Raw genomic sequence first — 25370 nt, 5'->3', positions numbered from 1 at the left:
CCTCTTCCACTCCTCCATGACATCATCACGGAGCTGGTGGATGTTAGAGACCTTGCGCTCCTCCACTTTCCGTTTGAGAATGCCCCACAGATGCTCAATAGGGTTTTGGTCTGGAGACATGCTTAGCCAGTCCAACGCCTTTACCCTCAGCTTCTTTAGCAAGGTAGTTGTCATCTTGGAGGTGTGTTTGGGGTCGTTATCATGTTGGAATACTGCCCTGTGGCCCAGTCTTCGAAGGGAGAGGCTCATGTTCTGCTTTAGTATGTCACAATACATGCTGGCATTCATGGTTCCCTCCATGAACTGTAGCTCCCCAGTGACGACAGCACTCATGCAGCCCCAGACCATGACACTCCCACCACCATGCTTAACTGTAGGCAAGACACACTTGTCTTTGTACTCCTCACTTGGTTGCTACCACACAAGCTTGACACCATCTGAACCAAATGAGTTTATCTTGGTCTCATCAGACCACAGGACATGGTTCTAGTAATCCATGTCCTTAGTAGGCTTGTCTTTGTTTTTTTAAGATATGTTTATTGGGTAAGAACAGAAAAACAACAATACGACAAGAAAAAAAATAGTCACATCGTTACCAGAACAAGTTCAACAAGTGCTAATGCTCCTGGTACACCCTCCCATAGTACAGTATACATAGAAGATGTAATACATCAGCAGTGGTACATTCAAATGTCAGCATATAGAGAACAGCAGTACATAGTATGACACAAGAAAAGCTACCATCACATAATGGAAGGAAATGGCAGTAGTCAGAAGCATAACAAAGACTATGGCTCCCATATATTTGGAGGAGTCAAAGTAAGTGGGCTGGATATCCAGCCGCCCCAAAGTCTGCTTGTCTTTAGCAAACTGTTTGCGGGCTTTCTTGTGCATCATCTTTAGAAGAGGCTTTCTTCTGGGACGACAGCCATGCAGACCAATTTGATGCAGTGTGCGGCGTATGGTCTGAGAACTGACAGGCTGACACCCACCTATTCAACCTCTGCAGCAATGCTGGCAGCACTCATACGTCTATTTCCCAAAGACAACCACTGAATATGACGCTGAGCACTCAACCTCTTTGGTCGACCATGGCAAGGCCTGTTATGAGTGGACAGAAATAAATTGCGCTAGGACATGAATATGTTAAAAATATTGAAAGGAGATGAAGGGAGAGTCTATGAAGGGCAGATGAGCAGCAGACACAATGTCCTCTTGGTGAAGGATAATCAGGAATTCAAAATAAATTAGACGCGCTCAGAGGAGATACAAAGTTCCAAAATTGATCCCCCAGTGAAAATAAAAACAAACTCGTGCTGTCGGTATATCCACCACCAGGAAGGTATAAGCATGCAGCCTCTTACCAGATGGTCTAAAGAAAACAGCATTCAATCAGGATAAACCAAATGAAGCAGGCATCTGTCACAGACCAACAGGCGAATCCAACCAGGTAGCATAGATATCAATCATATAAAAGCGTATGTGCAGGGGAATGGACCCAACATATACAGTTGTTCCTCGTGATAAAAATGTAATGACAATATCATTGCGCAGACATCCTTAAAAAAGGCTTTATTAAAACATATAGTAGAACTCTGCACACAGGGTACTCACATTAAATCCAAAGATAAAGGCATATGATAAAAACAGCGTGTGTCTGTTAGTCATCCAAAAACATGGCCGACCTCCAACAGCATACCAGCATCATGTGGTTAGGCTCCTCCCAACACGCCCCCTGATGATGTCAAGTGTGACGAAACATGTTGGGAGGAGCCTAACCACATGATGCTGGTATGCTGTTGGAGGTCGGCCATGTTTTTGGATGACTAACAGACACACGCTGTTTTTATCATATGCCTTTATCTTTGGATTTATTGTGAGTACCCTGTGTGCAGAGTTCTACTATATGTTTTAATAAAGCCTTTTTTAGGGATGTCTGCGCAATGATATTGTCATTTCATTTTTATCACAAGGAACAACTCTATATGTTGGGTCCATTCCCCTGGACATACGCTTTTATATGATTGATATCTATGCTACCTGGTTGGATTCGCCTGTTGGTCTGTGACAGATGCCTGCTTCATTTTTGTTTATCCTGATTGAATGCTGTTTTCTTTAGACCATCTGGTAAGAGGCTGCATGCTTATACCTTCCTGGTGGTGGATATACCGACAGCACGAGTTTGTTTTTATTTTCATTGGGGGATCAATTTTGGAACTTTGTATCTCCTCTGAGCGCGGCTAATTTATTTTGAATTCCTGTGCGAGTGGAACCTGTCCTGTTAAACTGCTGTATGGTCTTGGCCACTGTGCTGCACCTCAGTTTCAGGGTCTTGGCAATCTTCTTAAAGCCTAGGCCATCTTTTCTTGTTCTTGTTTTCAGATCCTTAGAGAGTTCTTTGCCATGTGGTGCCATGTTGAACTTCCAGTGACCAGTATGAGAGAGTGAGAGAGATAACACCAAATTTAACAAACCTGCTCCCCATTCACACCTGAGACCTTGTAACACTAACAAGTCACATGACACCAGGGAGGGAAAATGGCTAATTGGGCCCAATTTGGACATTTTCACTTAGGGGTGTGCTCACGTTTGTTGCCAGCGGTTTAGACATTAATGGCTGTGTGTTGAGTCATTTTAAGGGGACAGAAAATTTACACTGTTATACAAGCTGTACACACACTACTTTACATTGTAGTAAAGTGTCATTTCTTCAGTGTTGTCACATGAAAAGGTATAATAAAATATTTACAAAAATGTGAGGGGTGTACTCACTTTTGTGAGATGCTGTATATGGTCAGATTTGTCTTTCATCATTGCAACTGCTATGCACCCAATCCCCATATAATATGTTATCTCTTTTCAATGCTGATTGACTTTGAAAGTATCTTTAAAAAGAGATCCCTATTGGAGATCAATGGCAAGTCATCAATAAAAAGCCATTTGTAAAATTACCCTATACAACATTGTGCCATTATTCATTTGTAATAAGTAGATAGACCAGCATATACTGTATTTAAGACATAAAGAATGATTATTCTTAAATATGCAATTAAATATATTAGCATGATTTGTTTTCAGAAATTGTCTTGGAAATGTTATAGACAGGCAACTCCTATCCTCATATTGATTAGTGGTTCCAAAATAATAATAACTACAGCAGTAGAGAACAGACACAAAAGATACACTCAGCATCTTTCAAAATTACTATTCTGTTTTATTTGATGCAATTTAAGGTTTTTATACCTTACAGGGAACTGGAGAAAGTGCAGAGAAGGGCAACCAAACTGATAAGAGGCATGGAGGAGCTCAGCTATATGAGGAGAGATTAGAGAAACTGAATTTATTCTCCTCTCCTGGGATTTGATCAATATGTATAAATACATAAGGGGTCCATATAGTGAATTTGGTGTTAAGTTATTCACTTTAAGGTCAACACAGAGGACAAGGGGGCACTCTTTACGACTAGAGGAAAAGAGGTTTAGTCTCTAAATACGGAAAGGTTTCTTCACTGTAAGAGCTGTGAAAATGTGGAATAGACTCTCTCCAGAGGTGGTTCTGGTCAGCTCACTAGATTGCTTTATAAAAGGCCTGGATTCTTTCCTAGGTGTACATCATATAAATGGGTACTTATATGTACAGGTAAAGTTGATCCAGGGAATATCCGATTGCCTCTTGGGGGATCAGGAAGGAATTTTTTCCCCTGCTGTAGCAAATTGGATCATGCTTTGCTGGGGTTTTTCGCCTTCCTCTTGATCAACTGCAGGTATAGGATTGTGTATATGGGATTGTATGGTTGGGTTTTCTTTACTGTTTTTTGTTTTTTATTGGTTGAGACAGATGGACTTGTGTCTTTTTTTCAACCTGACTAACTATGTACCTATGTAACTATTTAACTACAGTATACTCATGATTACGTAGGTATCCCATTAATATTACAAGTGTACTTTTATGGTAACAAGGGGCGTAACATAGCCAGGCTAATTCTAATCAGGACTCTAAAGAATGCAAACATACTGTATAATGAAAACATTATTAGTGCCGTGTGCACAGTGAGTGCAGTGTGCGATACATACAAAAAAGAATACAAATTATATACAGATTTTACAATTTCCTTAACAATCTTCTCTCTTTTGATCAATATTTTGATCACTAACCATACCTGCTATCAACTTTAACCTGGAACCTCCACACGCTTAGGGGGAGGTTGTCCTGGCTAAAGAGGCAAACTCTTTTGTGGGGAATATAATAGCTTAGAGCAGCTTTTTCATTACAAAATGACTTTTTTTTGTGAAAAACAAATGATTGATAAACAACATTTACAAAGTAATTGGCTGTGCACTCCTGTGGCCAGAATGGCCTTCTAGCTTAATTGTGGACATGCTGACTTCAGCATAGGTAGACACAGAGAATTCTACATAAAATTGAAGACATATAATAGACAACATGACTTCAGAAATGGCTGATCTAATCTGTGCAAGTCTTCACTTGCATGTTCATTATTACAATTCAAAGAACGTATTATGTTCAAAATTGCCATTTTCCATTCCCAATTATCTGAAAGTATATGATAACATGCCTTAGGCTTGCATTTTTTTGTTTCCAATGTTCACGGCCCATTGCACATAGGGATCAGCGCTCCAGAGCAGCCCCTGCTTGTCTTACAGTACCATTCACACCTATTCCTGGAGCCACTGGCTGGCTATACAAACAGCTTTTTGTGCGTCTACAACAACTGTGATTCTCAAATATCCCTAGCTCTTTGTCTTCACTCTCATACCATTCTCAAACCTTTTGCATTGATTCACATACAGTACAATAATCCAAAAAGACTTTTCAGACCCAAATAAAACCACATGGCAAATTTAAATAATTTGTCTACACCACATTGAAAATAGGTTAATTCTTTTAAATGCACCACGCGGCCGGATTTGGTGTGTACAGGAGTGGAGGGTATAATGGGATAAATAAATGCATTAGAGGAGTGGGAGGGTATGACAACCAGCGGAACAGTTTAAAATGGTGAATACTGATCTTTCCATAATTAACAACACTATTTTGAAAGTATATGGTCATAACCATATAGGTAGATGAGGGAGGGGAAGTGCTCCCCATTATGCATTTCAGCACCCATTCAAAAAACTGACTAATTTTAAAGTAGTATGGTATAATATCTGAAGAGCTATACTCACCTATATCACTAAATGAATACTGCAGCTACAATTCATAGGTTTCATAGGGTGCAGTTCAAATGGTGGATTATGTAGCTAATATAATTTAATATTCATATATCAAAGTCTGCATCGCTAGAAACTTTCACATCACACTACACTGCTCAATCATAACTTTATAACTGATCACACTACACTAATCAGTCATAACTTTATGACCAATGACCACCCACCTAATATTAGGTGGGTCCCCATTTTGCCAACAAAACAGCCCTTTTGCTGCCAAAACAGCCCTAACCCATCAAGGCATGGACACCACTAGACCTCTGAGGTGAGGTCTAGTATCTGTGGTATCTGGCACCAAGCCATCAGTAGCACTTTAAGTCTTGTAAGCTGTAATGTGGGGCCTCCATGAATCAGACTTGTTTTTCCAGATGCTTTGAGATCTGGGGGATTTCGAGGCCAAGTCAACCCTCAAATTCGTTGTTGTGTTCCTCAAAGCATTTTTAAACAGTTTTTCCAGTGTGGCAGGGTGCATTTTCCTGCAGGAACAGGTCATTGCTATCAGGGAATACTGTTCAATGAAAGGGTGTCCTTGGTCAGCCCAAGATTTCCCAGCAGACCATTCTTTAAAGCATCACCCACAGCATATTTGGTGGGATAGGTGAGAATATCGCCTCAGATATTATATCATATTTTAGGTTAATATTACTTTGCTCTTTAAGTGAACCTGCTTGGGCATGTAGAGTTACTATTTTGTGTTTTGATTTTCACAGATATGGATATCTATTATTTTGAATAATAGACAATTGAACACAGAGGCGGTATTTTTAGTAGTAAAGCACATTAGAGGATTTGATGATTTAGATAATATGTTTCCCTAGGGTTGGTATCACCACTCAATATGCCTAAATAATATTGCAAGAGAACAACTATCCAAAATCTGAAGAAAATGTACACAGATTGAAGAGTCTAGTAAACAATCAGAAGCAAATAATAAAACATGGAATATGTGGGAGTGTGCTACATACAGAGTGCAAAGTTCAGGAGTGTGCAATATACAGACTGTGGGGTTCAGGTATGCACAGATCAGGAAAGAGTAAAGAGTGTAAAGATCAGGAGTGTGTTACATACAGAGGGCAGGGTTCAGGAGAGCACTGTGTGTAGGGTTCAGGATTGCGCTATGTACAGAGTATAGGGTCCAGGAGTGGACTACATACAGAGTGCAGGGTTCAAGAGTGTGCTATATACAGAGTGCAGAGTGCACAACTGCTGCCTGGATTGGCATATAAAATTTGCATTTGCCACAAATATTGAAATATCTTTTTGAAATCTCAGCCTGCCAGCCATTCAGCCTAGGTGCCAGGACTGTATGCCTGCCACCCTGCAGAGTCCGGGGAAGTCACCACTCTCACAAAATTGTATCCTGTGTTGTCAGATCTCTTAATGCACACATCTTTTGCTGCTACTAAGATATTTATTTCCAAATGAAGAGCTTTCTAGGAACTCGGTCAATTCAGAAAACATACATTTTCATTCTGTAAACACTGTGGTGTTTACTACCAATCAGGACACTGTTGCCGGCTGATACTAGTACCAGAACACTGTAGTGGTGCTGGCTGGTGATTGGGACACTGGCACTGGTATTAGAACACTTGTACAGAGGCAGGCTTCATATCAGAACACGGGGGCCAGTTTGTACTGGTATTAGAACACTTGTACTGGTACTGGCTGGCATTAGCTGGCACTGGTATTAATTCACTTGCACTTGTGCTGGCTGGCAATCAAGTCACTGGCACTGGTATTAGAACACTGTACTGGTGCTTACTGGTGATCAGAACACTGTTGCTGGCTGGCACTGGTACTATAACACTATACTGGTGTGGCTGACAATCAGCATGTCCTGTCACAGTTTGTGTTAGAGGTAGGAGAAAATCGCCTGCAAACTAAAGCCTCGTACACACGTGTCGAAAATCGGCAGGGAATTTTCGTCCGACGACCGATCTGCCGATTTTCAGCTTGTTAGTATGATGCTTCCAACAACCGACTCCGACTTTTTGGACGAAAAAAATCTGGTGTGCAGGCTATAAAATTTTTGTCCGCCGTCAAAACACGGCCGATTTTCGTGCAGTCAGTACAGATTTCGACAGGGAAAAATCTAATGAGCAAGACTGGGCATGCTCAGAGAAGAAAGAACACAAAGAAAGCAAACCAACACATGACATCACTTCTGAAGTAGAATTTTGTCAGGCGAGAAAATTCGTGTGCAGTCTAGGCACATTCCAACCAACAAAACACCACTCTGGACAAAAGACGGACGATCGGTCGGCCGATAATCGTTGCGTGTGTACTAGGCTTAAAGCAGTTTTTTTTACAAACAAGCCATTTAAAGCATAGGTGATATATTAAATTTTAATATGAACTTTTATAAAGTAATAACTATATTATACAATGTATTATATGGAAATATTACCTATCCTATAGTGTTCCCTTTAAAATCACAGTTTGCTGTTTCCAGGCAAGTTACTGTGATAATCTTTCTCTTTCCTAAATTTAAATTGTAGAAAACAAAATCTTCTCTTATTTTACCAAACTATTTTTAAAGCCCACATTGCAAGGGTTAACGGCTCATTTTTGTCTAAGGGATGGGAAAAGCACTTTTACTTACCCGCTCCTCCAGTAGACAGCGCTCCTCTACACTCCAGCAGTGGACTGTTCTTTGGCGCCCTCACGTCTATTGCAGGGCTATGGACATTAAGTCAGGGGGCCTTAGATTACCAGAGTGTAGGAGAGAAGAGGCTGCAGGGACCAGTCTAGACACTTGATCTTTGGACCAATTGCATTTCCAGTTTCCAGTTTCAGTCAGAATACTGTACTGGTGCTTACCGGTAATCAGAGCACTGTTGCTGGCTGGCACTGGTACTATAACATTGTACTGGTGTGGCTGACAATCAGCATGTCCTGTCACAGTCAGAGTGTGAAAGGTATTAGAAAACCGCCTGCAAACTGAAGCAATTTTTTAAATTGTAATGCACTGTGATTGGTCATAGCGCTTATGTGGTACAGAGCCACTCTGATTGGCCCTATACCTTTTACCTGTGTTCCACTGTGACCAATCCTAGTGTGATTACACGACTGTGAGCATGCAGGTTCCCAGGAGCGCAGTTCCCATATGGGTAGGTCATTCAAGAACAGTAGGGCAGCAGACTAACTGCTTTTATACATAGCAGGCCCCTAAGTAGGTAAAGCATAAGTGTTTTTTTTCTCTGGGTTGAACTGAATAGACTTTTTTTTAACTAAATGTAACTATAAAAAAAGCGAAAAAATCAGCACAAGGGCTGCTGACTCCTGGTTTCCTTGAAATTTTCCTCCATCAACTTCCCTCCCACTCCCACTGTTGTAATCATCGGGTACGGAGGGGGGTCAATAGAATTGCGGTAGCTGTCATTTGCACTCATCAAGAGTGCCCGATTATGCCAGCTCTTTCTGCCAAGCTCCTACATTAATAAAAGGTACTACAGCTTCTATGATTGAAACAGGATCTGTGAATGGAGGATGGGTGGTTGATTGAAAGGTCTGTCCTCTCTATTCATAGACCATGTTTCATTCCCTGAAGCTGTAGTACCAGCTTCTATGAATGAGGAAGCTGGGTGAAAAGAGTGGGCAGGCACTCTTGATGAGCCAAACGACAGCCCCTCAGTTCTATTAACTCCTGCCATACCATAAGATTACAGCAGTGGGGTGGGGAAGGGATTGATGGGAGAAAATATCAAGGAAACCAGGAGCCAGCAGCACGAGGGACACAGCACATTTATTAGTAGGTCATGTCTCTTGTGCTTATTTGTGTTTTTTATTTTGAGTATACTTAGGCTATAATGGTGTTCACTGTACTGTGTCATCACGCACAGTGGCCACTGCGCGCATGCACCACCGAGGGCTGGCCTCTATGGCTAGTGTGGATGGAAAAGCATCACAGTAGTGGGCTGCTGCAGCTTCTTGCCCTATGGATTGATGCCATCTACTGGCCCAGAGGATGAGACTTGAGACCCTGTAATATTCAATGGCGGATATCTAGTGGATTTCCAGGGTTGAGCTGATATATTGGTCACAATTGCTGGACCCTCTAGGGCTCAAGGATATATTGATACTCAGGCATTATTGACTGCTACACACTTTTCACCCCATTGACTAGCCAACACACTCCCCACTTTAAACACAGCTGAATTCTGGAGTGGACTTAACTATTTAACTTTTTACTCTCAGCTGGAATCCTTGTGCTCTCAAAGCTCTTGGACCACTTGCATTACAAGCTTGGCAGCTGAAGTTAGGCTGCTTCCAATTCATATTAAGAATTAGTTCCACTTAGTAATTTTTTCCAGTAGGCTCAAAAGTAGTGGTAGAAGTAGTTCTTAATCCATGAGCACCTGTGGGGAATACCCCCTGCTTGGCGCTAGGTTGATACATTAGTATGGGATGTTACCCCTGTGACCCCTTTCCTCTGCTTCAGTCCTATCTGGAAGCTGTACTCGGGTACAGATGTACTCCTTATTAGGGGGTGTGCATGATGATGAGTGGGGTGCAAGCAGCTACTACCATTGCCCCTGACAACGTTGTCATCTTAAATGCATTGAGGTGGAGGTGTTTTTTATGCAATTCTTTTGTAATAGATTTATAATTGGTTAATAAAGCTGTGTTTGTTAATACTGCTTGATTCTTTGAGTGACCACCCTTTCAGGTCCCTTTCAGCCCGGCTTTTTGTATATGCTTGATTGGATTACATGGGTCACACCAATATATGCTGGTGAGTCAGAGGACACAAACTTTGGGTACATTTCTTTACTATTACCTTACCTCATAACCGAGTACTCCATTGGAGAGGTCCCTGTGCTTTTATACATTTTTAATTCTTTAAATACTGCTCGATGCACTATCCATGTGCCTTGGCTCCTTCCTTTCCTAAGCAGTGGCTATATAATAACTTCAATGCTCTCTTGCAGCTCACAGTTACCCAGTAGGTCTTGTTTGAAGGTGATAGCAGCCTTTGGAGAACCTTCACCTGATCCAGCAGTTTTTAGTTAAATCAAAGAATAAACGTATATCCGTAGGTATCTCCACAAACATATCCAGGGTTCCTGTCTGAACCGGTAGAAAAATTGCACATGGACAGCAGAAGAAACATTTTGACATTGTGATTTCTATATGGAAAGAGACCCATGAAAGGTATAAAAAAATGTTGCTTTCTTTTTTATTATTATTTTAATATATCAAAGCTGAACTCCGGCCTTAACTTAAGCCATGCAAAGTTGTACAGGCTTCACTACTGTACTAAAATTACTTACTATGTGTCATTTTCTAGCTGGAGGACGTCCAACATTATTTAGCTCCTTCTTTCCCAGCTAAACTGTCCCTGGCCCATCTCTTTGATTATTTGATCTTAGTAATGTCAATCATGGAGACTCAGCATCGCATTTGTGCAGGCCTGGATTGGCTAATCGGGAGCACCTGGGAGAATTCCCGGTTGGCTGGTCGGTTTTTTTGGCCGCGAGGGCCATTGTCATGGCACTGGGCTGGGCTGCCTGCACTCACAGCAGCCCCACTCTTTTTTATTTATTATTTTACCGCAGCCCCACTCAGGGGCGTCACAAGGGGGGTGCGGGGGGCGGACCACACCAGGGTGTCCATCGGGGGAGGGTGACACCACTCTGCCTGAGGCAGGAGCCCAAGCTCCCGATCCGCTTCTCTTCATCTATGCGGGCAGGCCGGCATTGCATCGCCGCTGCGCCGCATAGTGTGATGATGTGAAGGAGAACTGGAGAAGGACTTCTCTCCTCACTTGCTCCTCCTACCGTCCTGAGCCTCCCCTCCCTGCCCTTTGCACTTCCTGGCCTGACATCACGTTCACGCGGGCAGAGGCTGAGCCAGTCATGGTGACGGCAACGCTAGGGGGAGGTGAGTAGGTGAGGTGAAAATAGTGCAATTAAACTTAAGGTGCCCAGACAGATATAAGGTGCTTCTTTTTGATTTGTGCTGCCTGTTAAATAGTCCGTAACTTCAGTCTGTTTATTTATCAGATGCAGTTCTTGTCTCAGCAATCAGATTATTCACCCTTAGTGTCAGTGTGAATTTGCTATTCCTGCTCCCCTGTGTGCAAGGGCCACTCCCCAGACAGATTCGGGCCAGCAAGGACCCCCTGCGTTTTGAGTACAGTACAGATGTCCTTCTAGTGGGTCTCTTTGCGTTATTCCCAGCTCCACTTGGTTATGTTCCTTTATGTCTGGATACGATTTTTATATTTCTCTCCCCAGTGCATGAAAGATGAAACAGGGGAGAGACCCACTAGAAGGACATCTGTACTGTACTCAAAATGCAGGGGGTCCTTGCTGGCCCGAATCTGTCTGGGGAGTGGCCCTTGCACACAGAGGAGGAGGAATAGCTAATTCACACTGACACTAAGCCCCGGTTCACATTTGTGCGATTGCGGAGATCGCATGTAATTCGGAGTGCACTGCTCCTAAATTACATGCGATCTCATGTGCGGTGCGAATTTCAGCCATACACTTTGTATGGCTGAATTCACACCGCATCCGCAATAAACTCGCACATGAGGCTTTTTTTTATCCGCAGCAGAATCGGATCGCATAGTGCGATCCGATTCTGTGCGAACTTGCAGATCGCACTGCGATATGCGATCGCAACTGGGGGTGTCGTTAACTTTTAATTGACACCCCCTGTGTATCGCATATGGCAGTGTAAACTGCCAGAGGTGCGGATGCGATGCGGGATCACACTGCATATTGGCAGGGTTCCCGCATCGCACAAATGTGAACCGGCACTTAGGGTCAATAAACTGATTGCTGAGACAAGCACTGCATCTCATAAATAAATATACTGAAGTTACGGACTATTTAACAGCACAAATCAAAAAGAAGCACTTTATATCTGTCTGGGCACCTTAGGTTTAATTGCACTATTTTCCACATTGGCACTTTTTTATGAGTAAATGTATTTGTACTTTTTTTGAATAATACAAATATTATGTATGAATATTGTATATATGTTTTGAATAGAGTACTGTATATGAATTTGCACTAAGGAAATGCACTTTGGTCTTTATATGTATGTTAGCAATAAGAAATTTAACCCTGAGAATTGCGTCTATATTTAAATTTCTAGCATTACCAGGTGTCACATGTGTTGTAAAGACGTTGGCTGCCCTTCTACTCAGTGTTCCGTGGAGAACCTAGGTTTTTAATTACATTAATTTAATATAGTCAGTCGTGAACTAAAGTGGGCCGGTCTAATGCATGAAACTCCAGGGCTGAAAATGAGTCCAACTCCGGCCCTGCATTTGTGCGTTGCGTTAGGGCAGGTTTTATTTTTTTTATTTTTCTTCAGGAAACTGCGTGCAGCACGTAGCTGGCCTTTTCCATCAGTCATGATCTGCAACATCACTGGGTCCCGAATAATATATGTAATGAAAAGAGTTTTATTTTTTTTTTATTAGCATGTTGATAGAAAGGAAGAGATGAATCAAGGAAGACAAAACAACCTAAGCAGAACAAACTTCAACTTTAAATATTAAATAATGCATTATTTACCTGGCATGAGTCAATCTTGCCTTCAAGGTAACCTGCACATACCATTCTGTCTGTTACCACATTGCTGTATAAACTGTTGCAGAGAGCTTGATCCATGAGGGCCACTGTAGCTTTCTGTAGAACTTCAGGTTTTATTACTGAAAGAAAAGAAGATGCATCTTAAAGCCCCACTGAACTTTTAGTTTAAATCAGCTAAGTGCAGCCCAGGTCCAAAAGCTTGTCACCACCAGCGTGCTGCAGAGAAAAACCCTTAGTGTCTTGGAGGAAGTAGAGATCTGGTACCCACCATCTACCAAGTCAGAACTAGATATCTCTAATAAGCAGGAACCATGGGGTTTCCTAATTGCAGAGCTATAGGTTTAATTCAGCAGGGAATGTGTCGGACCTTTACAGAGAGACCACTGCTTCCACACAGAGTGCAAGGGTTTTTCTCTGCAGCATGCTGGCAGGGGACAGGAATTTAATACTTAGGAAGAGGTTGTTGTTTTAAAAAGAAAATGAACTGTAATACATTGAACTCTTGTTGTTGTGATCCGTCTGGAATGGATTTAGCTGAAGGTTCAATTAGACTTTCTGTTCTTAGTTTACAGAAAACATTAGTATGAGCATTGCCTAAAGTGACAAACAAGCCATTTATAGCATGTGTAACATATTCAGTCTTAACCACTTGCCGATCGCCGCAAGTACATTTACTGCGGCGGTCAGCCCCTCCTGGGAAAAGTGACTTAGTACTATGTCGCTAACCCAGGAGCCTGTAGGGGGCGAGCACGCGCCGCCGGAGGCGCGCTCCCGCCCCCGCTCGTTCCCCTGCATCCCCGCGCGTGTGACCGGCGGGTCTGATGTCTGCCGGTCACTCGCGATCTCCCGGTGGAGAGGGAGAAAGGCAGGCGGCTAATGTAAACAAAGCCGCCTGTCATTCTCCCTGGTGTAACAGCAGAGATCATACGATCCTTATATGTAGGATCGTATGTCTCTGTGGTTACATGAAAAGCCACACCCCTTTACAGTTAGAAGCACGCCCCTAGGAACACATTTAACCCCTGCATCTTTAATAAAGTTAACCCGTTCCCTGCCAGTGTCATTTTTACAGTAACAGTGCATATGTATAGCACTGATTACTGTAGTAATGTCACTGGTACCCCCAAAAGTGTAAAAAATGTCAGTCAAGGGTCCGATCTGTCCGCCGCAATGTCGCAGTCCCGCATAAAAAAAATCGCAGATCGCCGCCATTACTCGTTAAAAAAAAAATAAATAAAAATGACATAAATCTTTCCCTTAGTTAGCAAACGCAATAACTTTTGCGCAAACCAATCAAAATGCGCTTATTGCAATTTTTTTTTACCAAAAATATGTAGCAGAAAACAAATTGGCCTAAAATGTTAAAAAATTTTGATTTTTACATTTTTTGGGGGAATTTCATATAAAATAATGTGAAAAATATAGTTATTTTTTCAAAATTTTCGCTCTTTTTTTGTTTATAGCGCAAAAAGTAAAAATTGCACATGTGATCAAATGGCACCAAAAGAAAACTCTGTTCATGGGAAAAAAAGGATGTCAATTTCATTTGGGTACAGCGTCACATGACCGCACAATTGTCCGTTAAAGTCACACAGTGCCGAATCGCAAAATAAGCCCTGGTCAGGAAGGGGGTAAAATCTTGCGGGGCTGAAGTGGTTTTTAATATGAACTTTTATAAAGTAATAACTATATTATACAATGTATTATATGCAAATTTTACCTATTCCCCAGTGTTCCCTTTAAAATCACAGTTTGCTGTTTCCAGGCAAGTTACTGTGATAATATTTCTCTTTCCTAAATTTAAAATTGTAGAAAAGTAAATCTTAATGTGCCAAACTATTACTGTTAAACTTTTAAAGCCCACATTGCAAAGGTTAACAGCTCATTTCTGTCTAAGAGATGAGAAAAGCACTTTCACTTACCTGCTCCTCCAGCAGACAGCGCTCCCCTACACTCCAGCAGTGGACTGTTCTTTGGCGCCCTCACATCCATTGCAGGGCCATGGACATGATATCAGGGGACCTTAGATTACCAGAGTGTAGGCGAAAAGAGGCTGTTGCAGGGACCAGTCAAGACACTTGATCTTTGGACCAATTGCATTTCCAGTTTGCCCTTCACATCTGTCTATTTTGCTATATAAAAATCTAAAGCTTGATCTTCTACTGTATTTTTTTCATAGCTAGACTAAAAAAGTTTTAAATCTTTATTGATATAAATAAGTCCCACTTCTGTTATGCCAGTGGGGGGAATCTGCCTCAGGTGCACTTACATTGCTCTCCTCCCCCTGTAGTGCCAAATTATTCACCCTCTCCACTGTCCCACATCCCTTGGTACCACATGTCAAACCCTGATCAGTGCCTCCCTACAATCTGTTGGAGAAAGGGCTGAAGCTACTAACTGTATACAACTTCCATGCCAGCTCCTCATCCATGCACATCACATCCCTGGTTACTCAATGATTTTCACGCTTCACACTCTTGATGACGCCTTCCTCATTCCCTGCTAGTCATATATCTAGCTCCCTAAAAATTCCCATGACTCATCTCCTCATGGTACCTCCCTGCTCACATCCCTGGATCCTCATCAACCTCCATTGGTCACCTGCCTACAGCTCACTTAGCTGTAAAAAAAATTCAGAGGAGCAAGATGGAAACATTTTCTCAAACAAACTATTTTCTAACAGTAATTTTTTTTTAGTTTAGGAAATTACGCTCATTCCAAAAGCAAATAAAAAAGCAAATTAAATTTTTAAGCATTTTGGAAGGATAATTCATCGACTGTATGGATGAGAATATTTGTACTAAAATCTGCTAGCGTATGGCCAGTTTTATACTCAAAGATACTTGTCCATGGCCACCTCACACTCCCCTCCTCCCAATCCTTGCATGATAATTTTATGCTTCCTTGCTGACAAACACCCCTTCCCAGCTGCCTCATGCCCACTGCAGATAGAGGCAGGCTTTCTGCCTAGACTGACTATCACCCCCCCACACAGACAAACACCCCCTTCTGGCCTCTGCACCCTCAATGACACACCCCCTGGCCACCTCATCACTCCTTCACTTGACCTCAACCACCCCACCACCACCTGTCCCCCCCTATACATGTCAATCTCCTACCACCTTACTATCCGCTGTTGACAGACATCTGTGGCCTCTTCTATGCCTATTGACAGACATCCATCCCCATTTGCCTCATGCACCTTGCTATCAGACATCCCTCCCCAGCCAGCTCACGCACCCCACTAACAGAAGTTCCTCCCAAGCCACTTCACACCCTGTTAATTGACATTCCACCGCAGCCACCTTACGCACCCCTCTGACTGACATCCCTCCGCAGCCACATCATGCACCCCCCCTGACTGCATCCCTCCCTAGTCACCTTATGCACCTCACTTATTTACAATCCCCCCCCTGCCTCACACACCCATTGCCTGCAGACACATATCTGACACACACTTTCCTCCTGGCCACATCAATCAAACCAACAGCAGCTGCAGGTATATAAAAAAAAGGACAGAGGGAGCCAACAGGGAAAAGCTTGATGAGACGCCTTGCCTGCCTCCTAACCTTCCTGCACTCAATTTGTAAACAGCTTATCCCTGCTTCTATCCCATGCCAGACACTGCACAATATGCGTCATCGCTAGGGATGATCGAACTTTTGAAAAGTTTGGTTCGACCAGAACACCCGAAAAATGCCCAAAAAAAATGCCTGCAACAACACACCTGGGCGTTTTTGTTGCAGGCGTTTTTTTGGGCATTTTTTGGGCGTCTTTGGAGGCAGGCATAACATTGGAACTTCTGTATAGGGGTATATATACACACACACATATATGTATATACATACACACATATAGGTGTGATAGGAGCGGAGCCCTATGTCTGCAAATAATTTCATTAGTGCAGGCATAGGGTTCCGCTACTTTCACACCTATATGTGTGTATGTGTATATATACATATATGTGTGTGTGTATATATACCCCTACACAGAAGTTCAGATGTCATGCCTGCCTCCAAAGACGTCCACAAAAAAGCCCAATAAACGCCTGAAACAAAAACGGCCAGGTGTAAAAGTAGCGGAGCCACTACCCTGCTCTACTGCAATTCTAATACAAACGATCTTTTTTCTATGGCGGTCACCCTGACATGGAAGAGTTTGATCACCCTGACATAGCAGTCAGAGTCAGTTCACCCTACACTACACTACGGTCACCCTGACACTTTCCCTATAGAAACTAGATTATTGAATCTAACTATAGTGGAAAATAGTACCCTAACTACACTAGATATCCCTTTCCTCACACTAATAATTGCTAAATGGCACTTTTGAAGCAGGAGTAACAGAACTGCTCCCACTCTCTTCCACAGCCCCTGTATTACAGTGCTAGAGATTTGGCGGGGCTATGTTATATACTGGGGGGCGTATTCACTACTGATTGGCCTCTGGACCCCCTATTCACTCCAATCACATTCCTAGCATCCTCCTGCCCCCTCAATTGGCTTTTACTGATGGTTCTGGTCCAATCACGGGCTTTTAAAGCCCAGTTCCTGTCCCATTGCATTTTGGTCGGTTCTGGTTGCCGAATTCCGAACTTTTTCCGCAAAAAGTTCGGAATTCGGCCGAATTTCGAACAGTCAATGTTCGGGTCGAACCGATGGTCGACCCGAACCGTTCGATCATCCCTAGTCATCGCCTCTCTAGAGTCCCTGCTGTCTGCTGTCTGCAAACTAAATTTCATACAAATTGTATTTTACAGTAAAATTGCTGATTTAACATTCACAAAAATTGCCCTTATTTCATACTTATCACAGTTCTCTCCTGCACATACTGTCTATCCCTATACATACCACACTTCTGTCTTGTACATACTGCTTGCCATCATACCCTCCACACTTCTGTCCTGCACATACTGCTTGCCATCATACTCTCCACACTTCTGTACTGCACATACTGCTTGCCATCACACCCTCCACATTTCTGTACTGCACATACTGCTTGCCATCATACCCTCTACACTTCGGTCCTGTACATACTGCTTGCCATCATACCCTCCACATTTTTGTACTGCACATACTGCTTGCCATCATACCCTCTACACTTCGGTCCTGCACATACTGCTTGCCATCATACCCTCCACATTTCTGTACTGCACATACTGCTTGCCATCATACCCTCCACATTTCTGTACTGCACATACTGCTTGCCATCATACCCTCCACACTTCTGTCCTGCACATACTGCTTGCCATCATACCCTCTACACTTCGGTCCTGCACATACTGCTTGCCATCATACCCTCCACATTTCTGTACTGCACATACTGCTTGCCATCATACCCTCCACACTTCTGTCCTGCACATACTGCTTGCCATCATACCCTCTACACTTCGGTCCTGCACATACTGCTTGCCATCATACACTCCACACTTCTGTACTGCACATACTGCCTTCCATCATACCCTCCACATTTCTGTACTGCACATACTGCTTGCCATCATACCCTCCACACTTCTGTCCTGCACATACTGCTTGCCATCATACCCTCTACACTTCGGTCCTGCACATACTGCTTGCCATCATACCCTCCACATTTCTGTACTGCACATACTGCTTGCCATCATACCCTCCACACTTCTGTCCTGCACATACTGGTTGCCATCATACCCTCCACATTTCTGTACTGCACATACTGCTTGCCATCATACACTCCACACTTCTGTACTGCACATACTGCCTTCCATCATACCCTCCACACTTCTGTACTGCACATACTGCCTTCCATCATACCCTCCACATTTCTGTACTGCACTTACTGCTTGCCATCATACCCTCTACACTTCGGTCCTGCACATACTGCTTGCCTGCATACCCTCCACATTTCTGTACTGCACATACTGCTTGCCATCATACCCTCCACATTTCTGTACTGCACATACTGCTCGCCATCATACCCTCCACATTTCTGTACTGCACATACTGCTTGCCATCATACCCTCTACACTTCGGTCCTGCACATACTGCTTGCCATCATACCCTCCGCATTTCTGTCCTGCACATACTGCTTGCCTTTATATCTTCCACAATTTCTGTTCTGCACATGCTGTTTTCCATCATACCCTCCACCCTTCTGTCCTGCACATACTGCTTGCCATCATACCCTCCACACCTCTGTCCTTCACATACTGTTTTCCATCATACCCTCCACACTTCTGTCCTGCACATACTGCTTGCCTTTATACCCTCCACACCTCTGTCGTTCACAGACTGCTTGCCATCATACCCTCCAAAATTCTGTCCTGCACATACTGGTTATCGGAACTGAAGAAACACTGTGACAGAAGTATGGCTAGCTATACCAATGTTTATAAAAAAAAACATATCTTACAGTTGTCTTCTTTGAGGTATCCCCAGCCAGTGATGATACACTTCTTGCCCATAGGGAAAACGTGAGTGGCAGCAGGGAGACAGATTGGTTGAGTGTATTTGTTGAATCGTAGTTCAGAATCCAGTTCCAGAACAGCCACATCATAGTCTGCCGTATCTGGGTCATAGGATGGGTGCTTAAAAATGTTTTTAATGTAGGCTTTCACTGTGCTGCCATCCAAGCCATTTAAAGATGTAGATCCTATGTAAGCCACCCAAACAGCTGGATCCTGAAAACTGCAAAGTACTTGTAAATAGAGGATATGACAAAATGTAAAAGAGAAGGAAGGTGATACCACGATAGTGGTGCAATGGCAATTTATAAGAAAACCACAATTTAAGCACACTTTAAAGGTATTACATACACAAGCTCTGCTTCCTTCCTTGCGGTGCTACACAATAGTTCTACTTTCACATACCTTTTTGCATTGCATGTCTATGGGTCTCCTCTTAACAGATGTAAAACAAAAATGTATATGTTTTTAACCCCTAAGACTTGTTTTATAATGTGCAAGAATGCAAAGCATATGTGCACATTATGGCACACTGGGTTCTCCTTCAGAGAGGCGATATCTGTGCTCCTCTCGTCACTCTGCTGCCACTGCAGACATCTTCTCCCACATTTCTTCTGGACTTGGAGTCTAATCGGCCAGCCAGGGATGGCTTACATCCCATGCATGCACATGAGAATCGCTTCATTCTGGCACCTAGTGCATGCTAGGATAATGCACTGAGCAGCATGTGTGGGTCATTGTACAACTAGAAGCATATTTACTAATAGGTAAGGGCGGAAAATATAATGGCGGTTGAGACCTAAAGAGTCTCTTCTGCCATAAAACCTACCATCTTGCAATTTTGCTAAAATATAATTTAGAACTGCTTTAAGCAGTTTTTAAGTAATTTTTTTCAGGTACTTGTTTACGCAGCACTTTACATATATATATATTACACATATATATATATATATATTATATATTTCACATATTAGGGCAAACTAGCCTACCCACATGTCTTTGGAGTGTGGGAGGAATTCCACAAAGGTAGAGGGAGAACATTAAAAGTCCAGGCAGGTAGTACTGTGGTTGGGATTCAAACTGACGACCCTAGTGCTGCCAGGCAGAGGTGCTAACCACTTGTTTAATGTACTGCTAAGCAAACTTACTGTAGTAGCTAATCTACAAATCTCTACATTTAAAACAATAACAAAAATAAACAGATACAAATGTAGAAGTCCCATCAAAATGTTTTTAAGGTTACTTGGAATGTATTCACTTAAAGTGGTTGTAAAGTCACAAGTAATAATTACATTGATCCTCTCTGTTTTAGTAGGTCCCTGTTCAGTACAGTGTGTGTGTTTTCCTAAAATTATAATGCTAAATACCTTCTTTGCAGAGCCCTGCTGTCCTGTCATGTGACCTCCCTCTGCTTCCCTTCCTGATGTAAGTACAATGAGAGTGGCTGAGATTCCTCCTCTGATGAATGCAAGCTAGCGGAGGGAGGGGGCGTCACATGTCTGCATAGTAGGGCTCTGCAAAGAAGGTATGTAGCATTATAATTTTAGGAAAACACACACATTGTACTGATTAGGGACCTAAAACAGAGAGGATCAATGTAATGAATACAGTTTTCTTAATTTACAAGCTCTGGCACAGCTGCAGGAATATAATTACACAGGCATTTGAAGAGAGGAGATTTACTCTCAGACTCGGTTCACACTGGGGCGGCACGACTCTGTACTACTTCGGGGGCGACTTGTGTATTCCCATGCACCACTACTTCGGAGCGACTTGCATAGACTTCACATAATGGAAGTCTATGCAATTCGCTCCAGGTCTCCCTGAAGTAGTACAGGACCCTTTTCTAAGTCGGAGCGACTTGTGTCGCTCCTATTAGAGCGGGTACTGTAGCAGTCAATGGACCGCGAGGGAGCGCAACTTGTCAGGCTGACAAGTCGCCTGACAAGTCACGCTAGTGTGAATCGAGTCTCATACAGACTACAGACAACAAACTGAAAGGGAGAAAGGGAGGGGGGAGATAGCTGGATGATGGAGGCACGAAAACTGACCACGCTACCAGATATTAGCAGCAATGATAAACGTGGTCAGTTTATAGAGGAGAAGACAGGAACAGGCTGGATCAGCCAGGTATTGTACAACATAGAAGGGGGCAATTGATCTCGTGCCTTAAAGGGACAGGAGCATGTTTTGTTTTTTTTTTTGTTTTTTAGGGTTACAACCAATTTAATACTTAATGTGCTGTGAACTTGTTTTAACCACTTGAAGCCCAGACCAATTATATGGCCTATGAAAATCAAGTGGATAAAAAAGGTACAAAATACAAAAAGAATTTGCTCAGGGTTCAGCGGATAAAGGGGAGCCTCCAGCAGATGAATTTAGCAAAAGAGATGGACTCAGGCGTGCTCAGGATCCTAGTCCCAATCAGTGGCGGCTGGTGCTCCATGGGCCAGGGGGCGATGGCAGACAGACCACACCATACACCCCCCCGGACCTCACCAGGCCGCACACCATACCCCCCCCCCCAGGACCACAGAAGGCCGCGCACTATACCCCCCCAGGATCCCAGGACCACAGAAGGCCACGCACCATACCCCCCCCAGAACCCCAGCAGGATCCCCCCCCCCCCACAGCTCACTCATCCTGCCTGGACGTGTGCAGCAGCAGACGGCGGTAGTGGTAGTGGCGGCTTCGGCTTCTTCCCCCCTCAGTCTTCTGCGTCTCCTCCCTCCTCCTCCATGCCCAATGGCATGGCTTCTCCTTTCAGCCATCGGGAAACAGACCAGGAGGGGAATCCATGTGACAATAGTGAATTTTCATTCGCTATTATCACACAACTGGGTTGGCTCAGGGCGCCCACCCTTTATTAAGCCTATTAGAGCCTCTGGCTCTAATCACATGGTTAAAAAAAGCCTCATTGAACTCCATGCATCCGGCGCCCCTGCATGTAGATTAGGGGGCCGGAAACATGGATAGGGGGGGCGGCGCCCCTGCATCCCCAATGCACCAGCCGCCACTGGTCCCAACCCACCTTCCAGATCCCGCCAGGAAGCCTGCACTGCACATCGCTAATCACAGGCAGTGAGCCATTAACCGGTCTGTGCAGCTGTGGATCAGAAAATTTCTCACTGCCTGTGATTAACGATGTGCAGTGTCGGCTTCCTGGTGGAATCGGGCAGGTGGGTTGGGACTAGGATCCCGAACATGCCTGAGCCTATCTCTATTTAGCAACTAGAGTGATAGTCCAGCCAAAACAGATTTTTTTTTCTTAAGATTGCAGAATGTTTACAACCTATTTCAAATTGTTATTGCTGTCTGTGTTCCATTGTGAAGGATTTCCCTCACTTGTTCCAGCGATGATAGTAGTTGCCACAGAAAATGAAAGTGAATCTACCAAATGGGGCCATAGACAGCAAAAAAAAGTCTTAAAGTGGTTGTAAACCACATATACCCAGTGACGTGACTGGCCTCAGGTGATACACAGAGATGAAACAATTCCTCCTCTGAGCTGTCAGAAAAAAAGTGGAGAGCTGGAATCACACACTGCAGAGCTCAGTAAGGAGAGCTCTAAGAGCTGATTGGAGAAAAGGGACACCACCCCCCCCCCCCATCCCTCCACACAGGAACAGAGCTGAGGCTGTCAATCAGCTGGAGACCCCTCTCATCACCTCTTTTCTCTTGGTGTCAGGAAAACCTTTCAGAAGTGATTAATGCTGATTGCAGAGGAATGAAGCCATAGAGAGAAATGAACTTGACCTAGAGCTCTTAATTGAGACAAGTACACACTATAGAGGGATATACTTTGTTCATATTTCTGAGGTTTACAACCACTTTAGGTGAAGTGAACAGGGTAATAACATATTTTAAAAATATAGACCAAGTAGTAACCCTATGTTTCCATCATATGCAGTTTCCAGCCTAATACTAGTAAATATTACCATATGTAAAACACACTGTATACTGTAAACTTTTAATACATGCAACTGCTCATTAAATACCCCATGTTCTTGAAGATATTTAAAGCAGAAAATGTTAAAACACACACAAAATGCATTAAGCCCAACTCCAGCCCAAGGGACAACTATAACTTTTGTCAATTGTATTTGCTTTCTGTGAACCAGGGGAAGACTTTTTAACTCTGTGATACCAAGCAGGGCTGGGCCAATAAATATTCAGATGACACAGTCCCCTAGGGCACAGCTTGGTCCATAAGGGGTATACAGGTATAAGAGCTAAGTGGCTAAACTCATTATCATGCCCCCCCACCCATACCCAGCACCAGTACCGGTCAAACGCTACAAGAACCTGTAGGGGAGGCTTATAACTTAAGAAGCCCATATATTAATCTTTTTTTTTTTTTTTTTTTAATTCAACCAGCAGGTTGAATGAAAAAAATGATCACACTCCCTCATCCATACATTTGATATGGATGGGGGAATTTCTATCACTGAGCTATTGTATTCTGACTTTGAAGTAGGCTGGCAGGCAGGGCAGGCACACTACTGCATTGGAATTGCAATTCTGACGCTGTTAAAATGACAAATTTAGAACTACAAATATAGAGGGGGCGTGCATTTTGACACCTTCAACCTTGAATGCTAAAGGTCCTTGTACTGGAACTGATCCCATCACAAAAAATAACAGAGATCACATAAATGGAAGGTGCTGAACAATGAAAAGGCAGAGGCTGTAACCCTTCCAATTGTACTAACACAAGGTATTTTGTTGTTGTTGCCTTTTGCTTCTTGATTCTAATGGCACCAATCTCTGGGACAGGAATTGATAGGTTGTCACCCCAAAAGGGAACTCAGACAAAAATAAACCGTATTTCTCATCACTTTTTGTCCCAGGTGGCACTAGTCACCAGGACAGGTAATGGGGGGGAGGGGGGGGTTCCCTCCATCAGGACACAGATAATAAAAAGTTGACAAAAGTTTTAATTCTTCCCCTATGTATCCAAAGTTGAATGTAAAATGTTTGTACTGAACTTGGGCTTTAAAATAAAATTAAAACAAAATGCACATAGGTATGCATGCTAAAAATGCATGCATTTTTAAGTAGTGACTAATATCACTGGGGGTTTGTGGGAAGATAATATACACTTTGAAAATTAATTTATTAATAAATTAATATTAATAATATTAAATTGCAATTATATGTAGTGATTTTTAATGAATACATAACTGAAATAAAAGCGTTTTTTTTTTTTGTTTCTTTTTTTCATCTCCAATATGATGCTAGTTTTTAAAAAAATGCAAACAGTGGGGGAGATTTACTAAAACTGGTGCACCTTCTAACTTCAGCTTGTTCATTTGAGCTTTGACAAAAAAAAAACAAAAAACTGGAAGCTTACTGCATTCAATGCGGAGCTGCACCAATCTTTGCACTCCCTAGTTTTAGTAAATAACCCCACTTTCCATACAGTTTGGATAAAGCTATATAACTGTCACCCAATGCAACTTCAGAGAGTATAACTTCAAATACAATACACTATTTGGGCCAATTTTTGGGGCCATGATATATAATTCTTCAGCAATACGACCACCTTTTCCGTACTCCAATATCATACTTTATTATTTAGCAGGCTTAAGGAGACCCTTTGCATTATGCAAGATTTGGAAACTGAGCTGTACTTACTCATTGAAGCAGTGAGCAGCAGATACCAGCCACTTGCCACTTATAATGGTTGCTCCACAGAAGTGTTCATTGTTCTCCCTTAAACTGACCTGCCATGGGAATTCTCCCTTTGCAGCGTCTGACCCTCCTACTATTCTGTTTGATTTCTGGATTGCAGGGCGTGAACCACAATCTTAACATTAAAAAAAAAGAAAGAAGTTTAAAAACAAAATCATCATATGCCATAAACGTTACAGCTGCATTCAATAGAACTTTACAAACCGTATCTGAAGACTTGTAAGAATTTAATAATATTCATTCTATAATGTGATGTATTTGGAAATTATTTATTAAACATGATTCCCTTAGTTCAACTCCCCACAAACTTTTTTTCCAACAAGCAGCTTCTAGTGCAGGCATGTCCAACCTGCGGCCCAGGGGCCACATGCGGCCCGGAACCTCAGGCAATGCGGCCCACTGCCCCCTGACAGTTTTTTTTTTGCTGGGGAGGAAGGAAGTCAGGTCGGGGGC

General features: G+C 42.9%; 1 protein-coding gene across 4 annotated transcripts in view; it reads right to left on the bottom strand.

Annotated features, from left to right (window-relative positions):
* TMPRSS9 (transmembrane serine protease 9) overlaps positions 1-25370 on the bottom strand; it is a 210483-nt gene that overhangs the window by 43990 nt on the left and 141123 nt on the right. For all 4 annotated transcript variants that reach the window (XM_082255368.1, XM_082255367.1, XM_082255370.1 and 1 more), the window contains exons 9-11: positions 24861-25032; positions 19172-19446; positions 12767-12903 (exon numbers count right to left, since the gene is read on the bottom strand). In XM_082255368.1, coding sequence (XP_082111494.1) covers positions 12767-12903; positions 19172-19446; positions 24861-25032 — 584 coding nt within the window. The remainder of the gene's footprint in view (positions 1-12766; positions 12904-19171; positions 19447-24860; positions 25033-25370) is intronic.

This window comes from Pelophylax lessonae (genome assembly GCF_965119305.1).
Source record: "Pelophylax lessonae genome assembly, chromosome: 1".
NCBI classification, from domain to species: Eukaryota; Metazoa; Chordata; class Amphibia; order Anura; family Ranidae; genus Pelophylax; species Pelophylax lessonae.
This window is presented reverse-complemented; position numbering and strand designations above follow the sequence as displayed.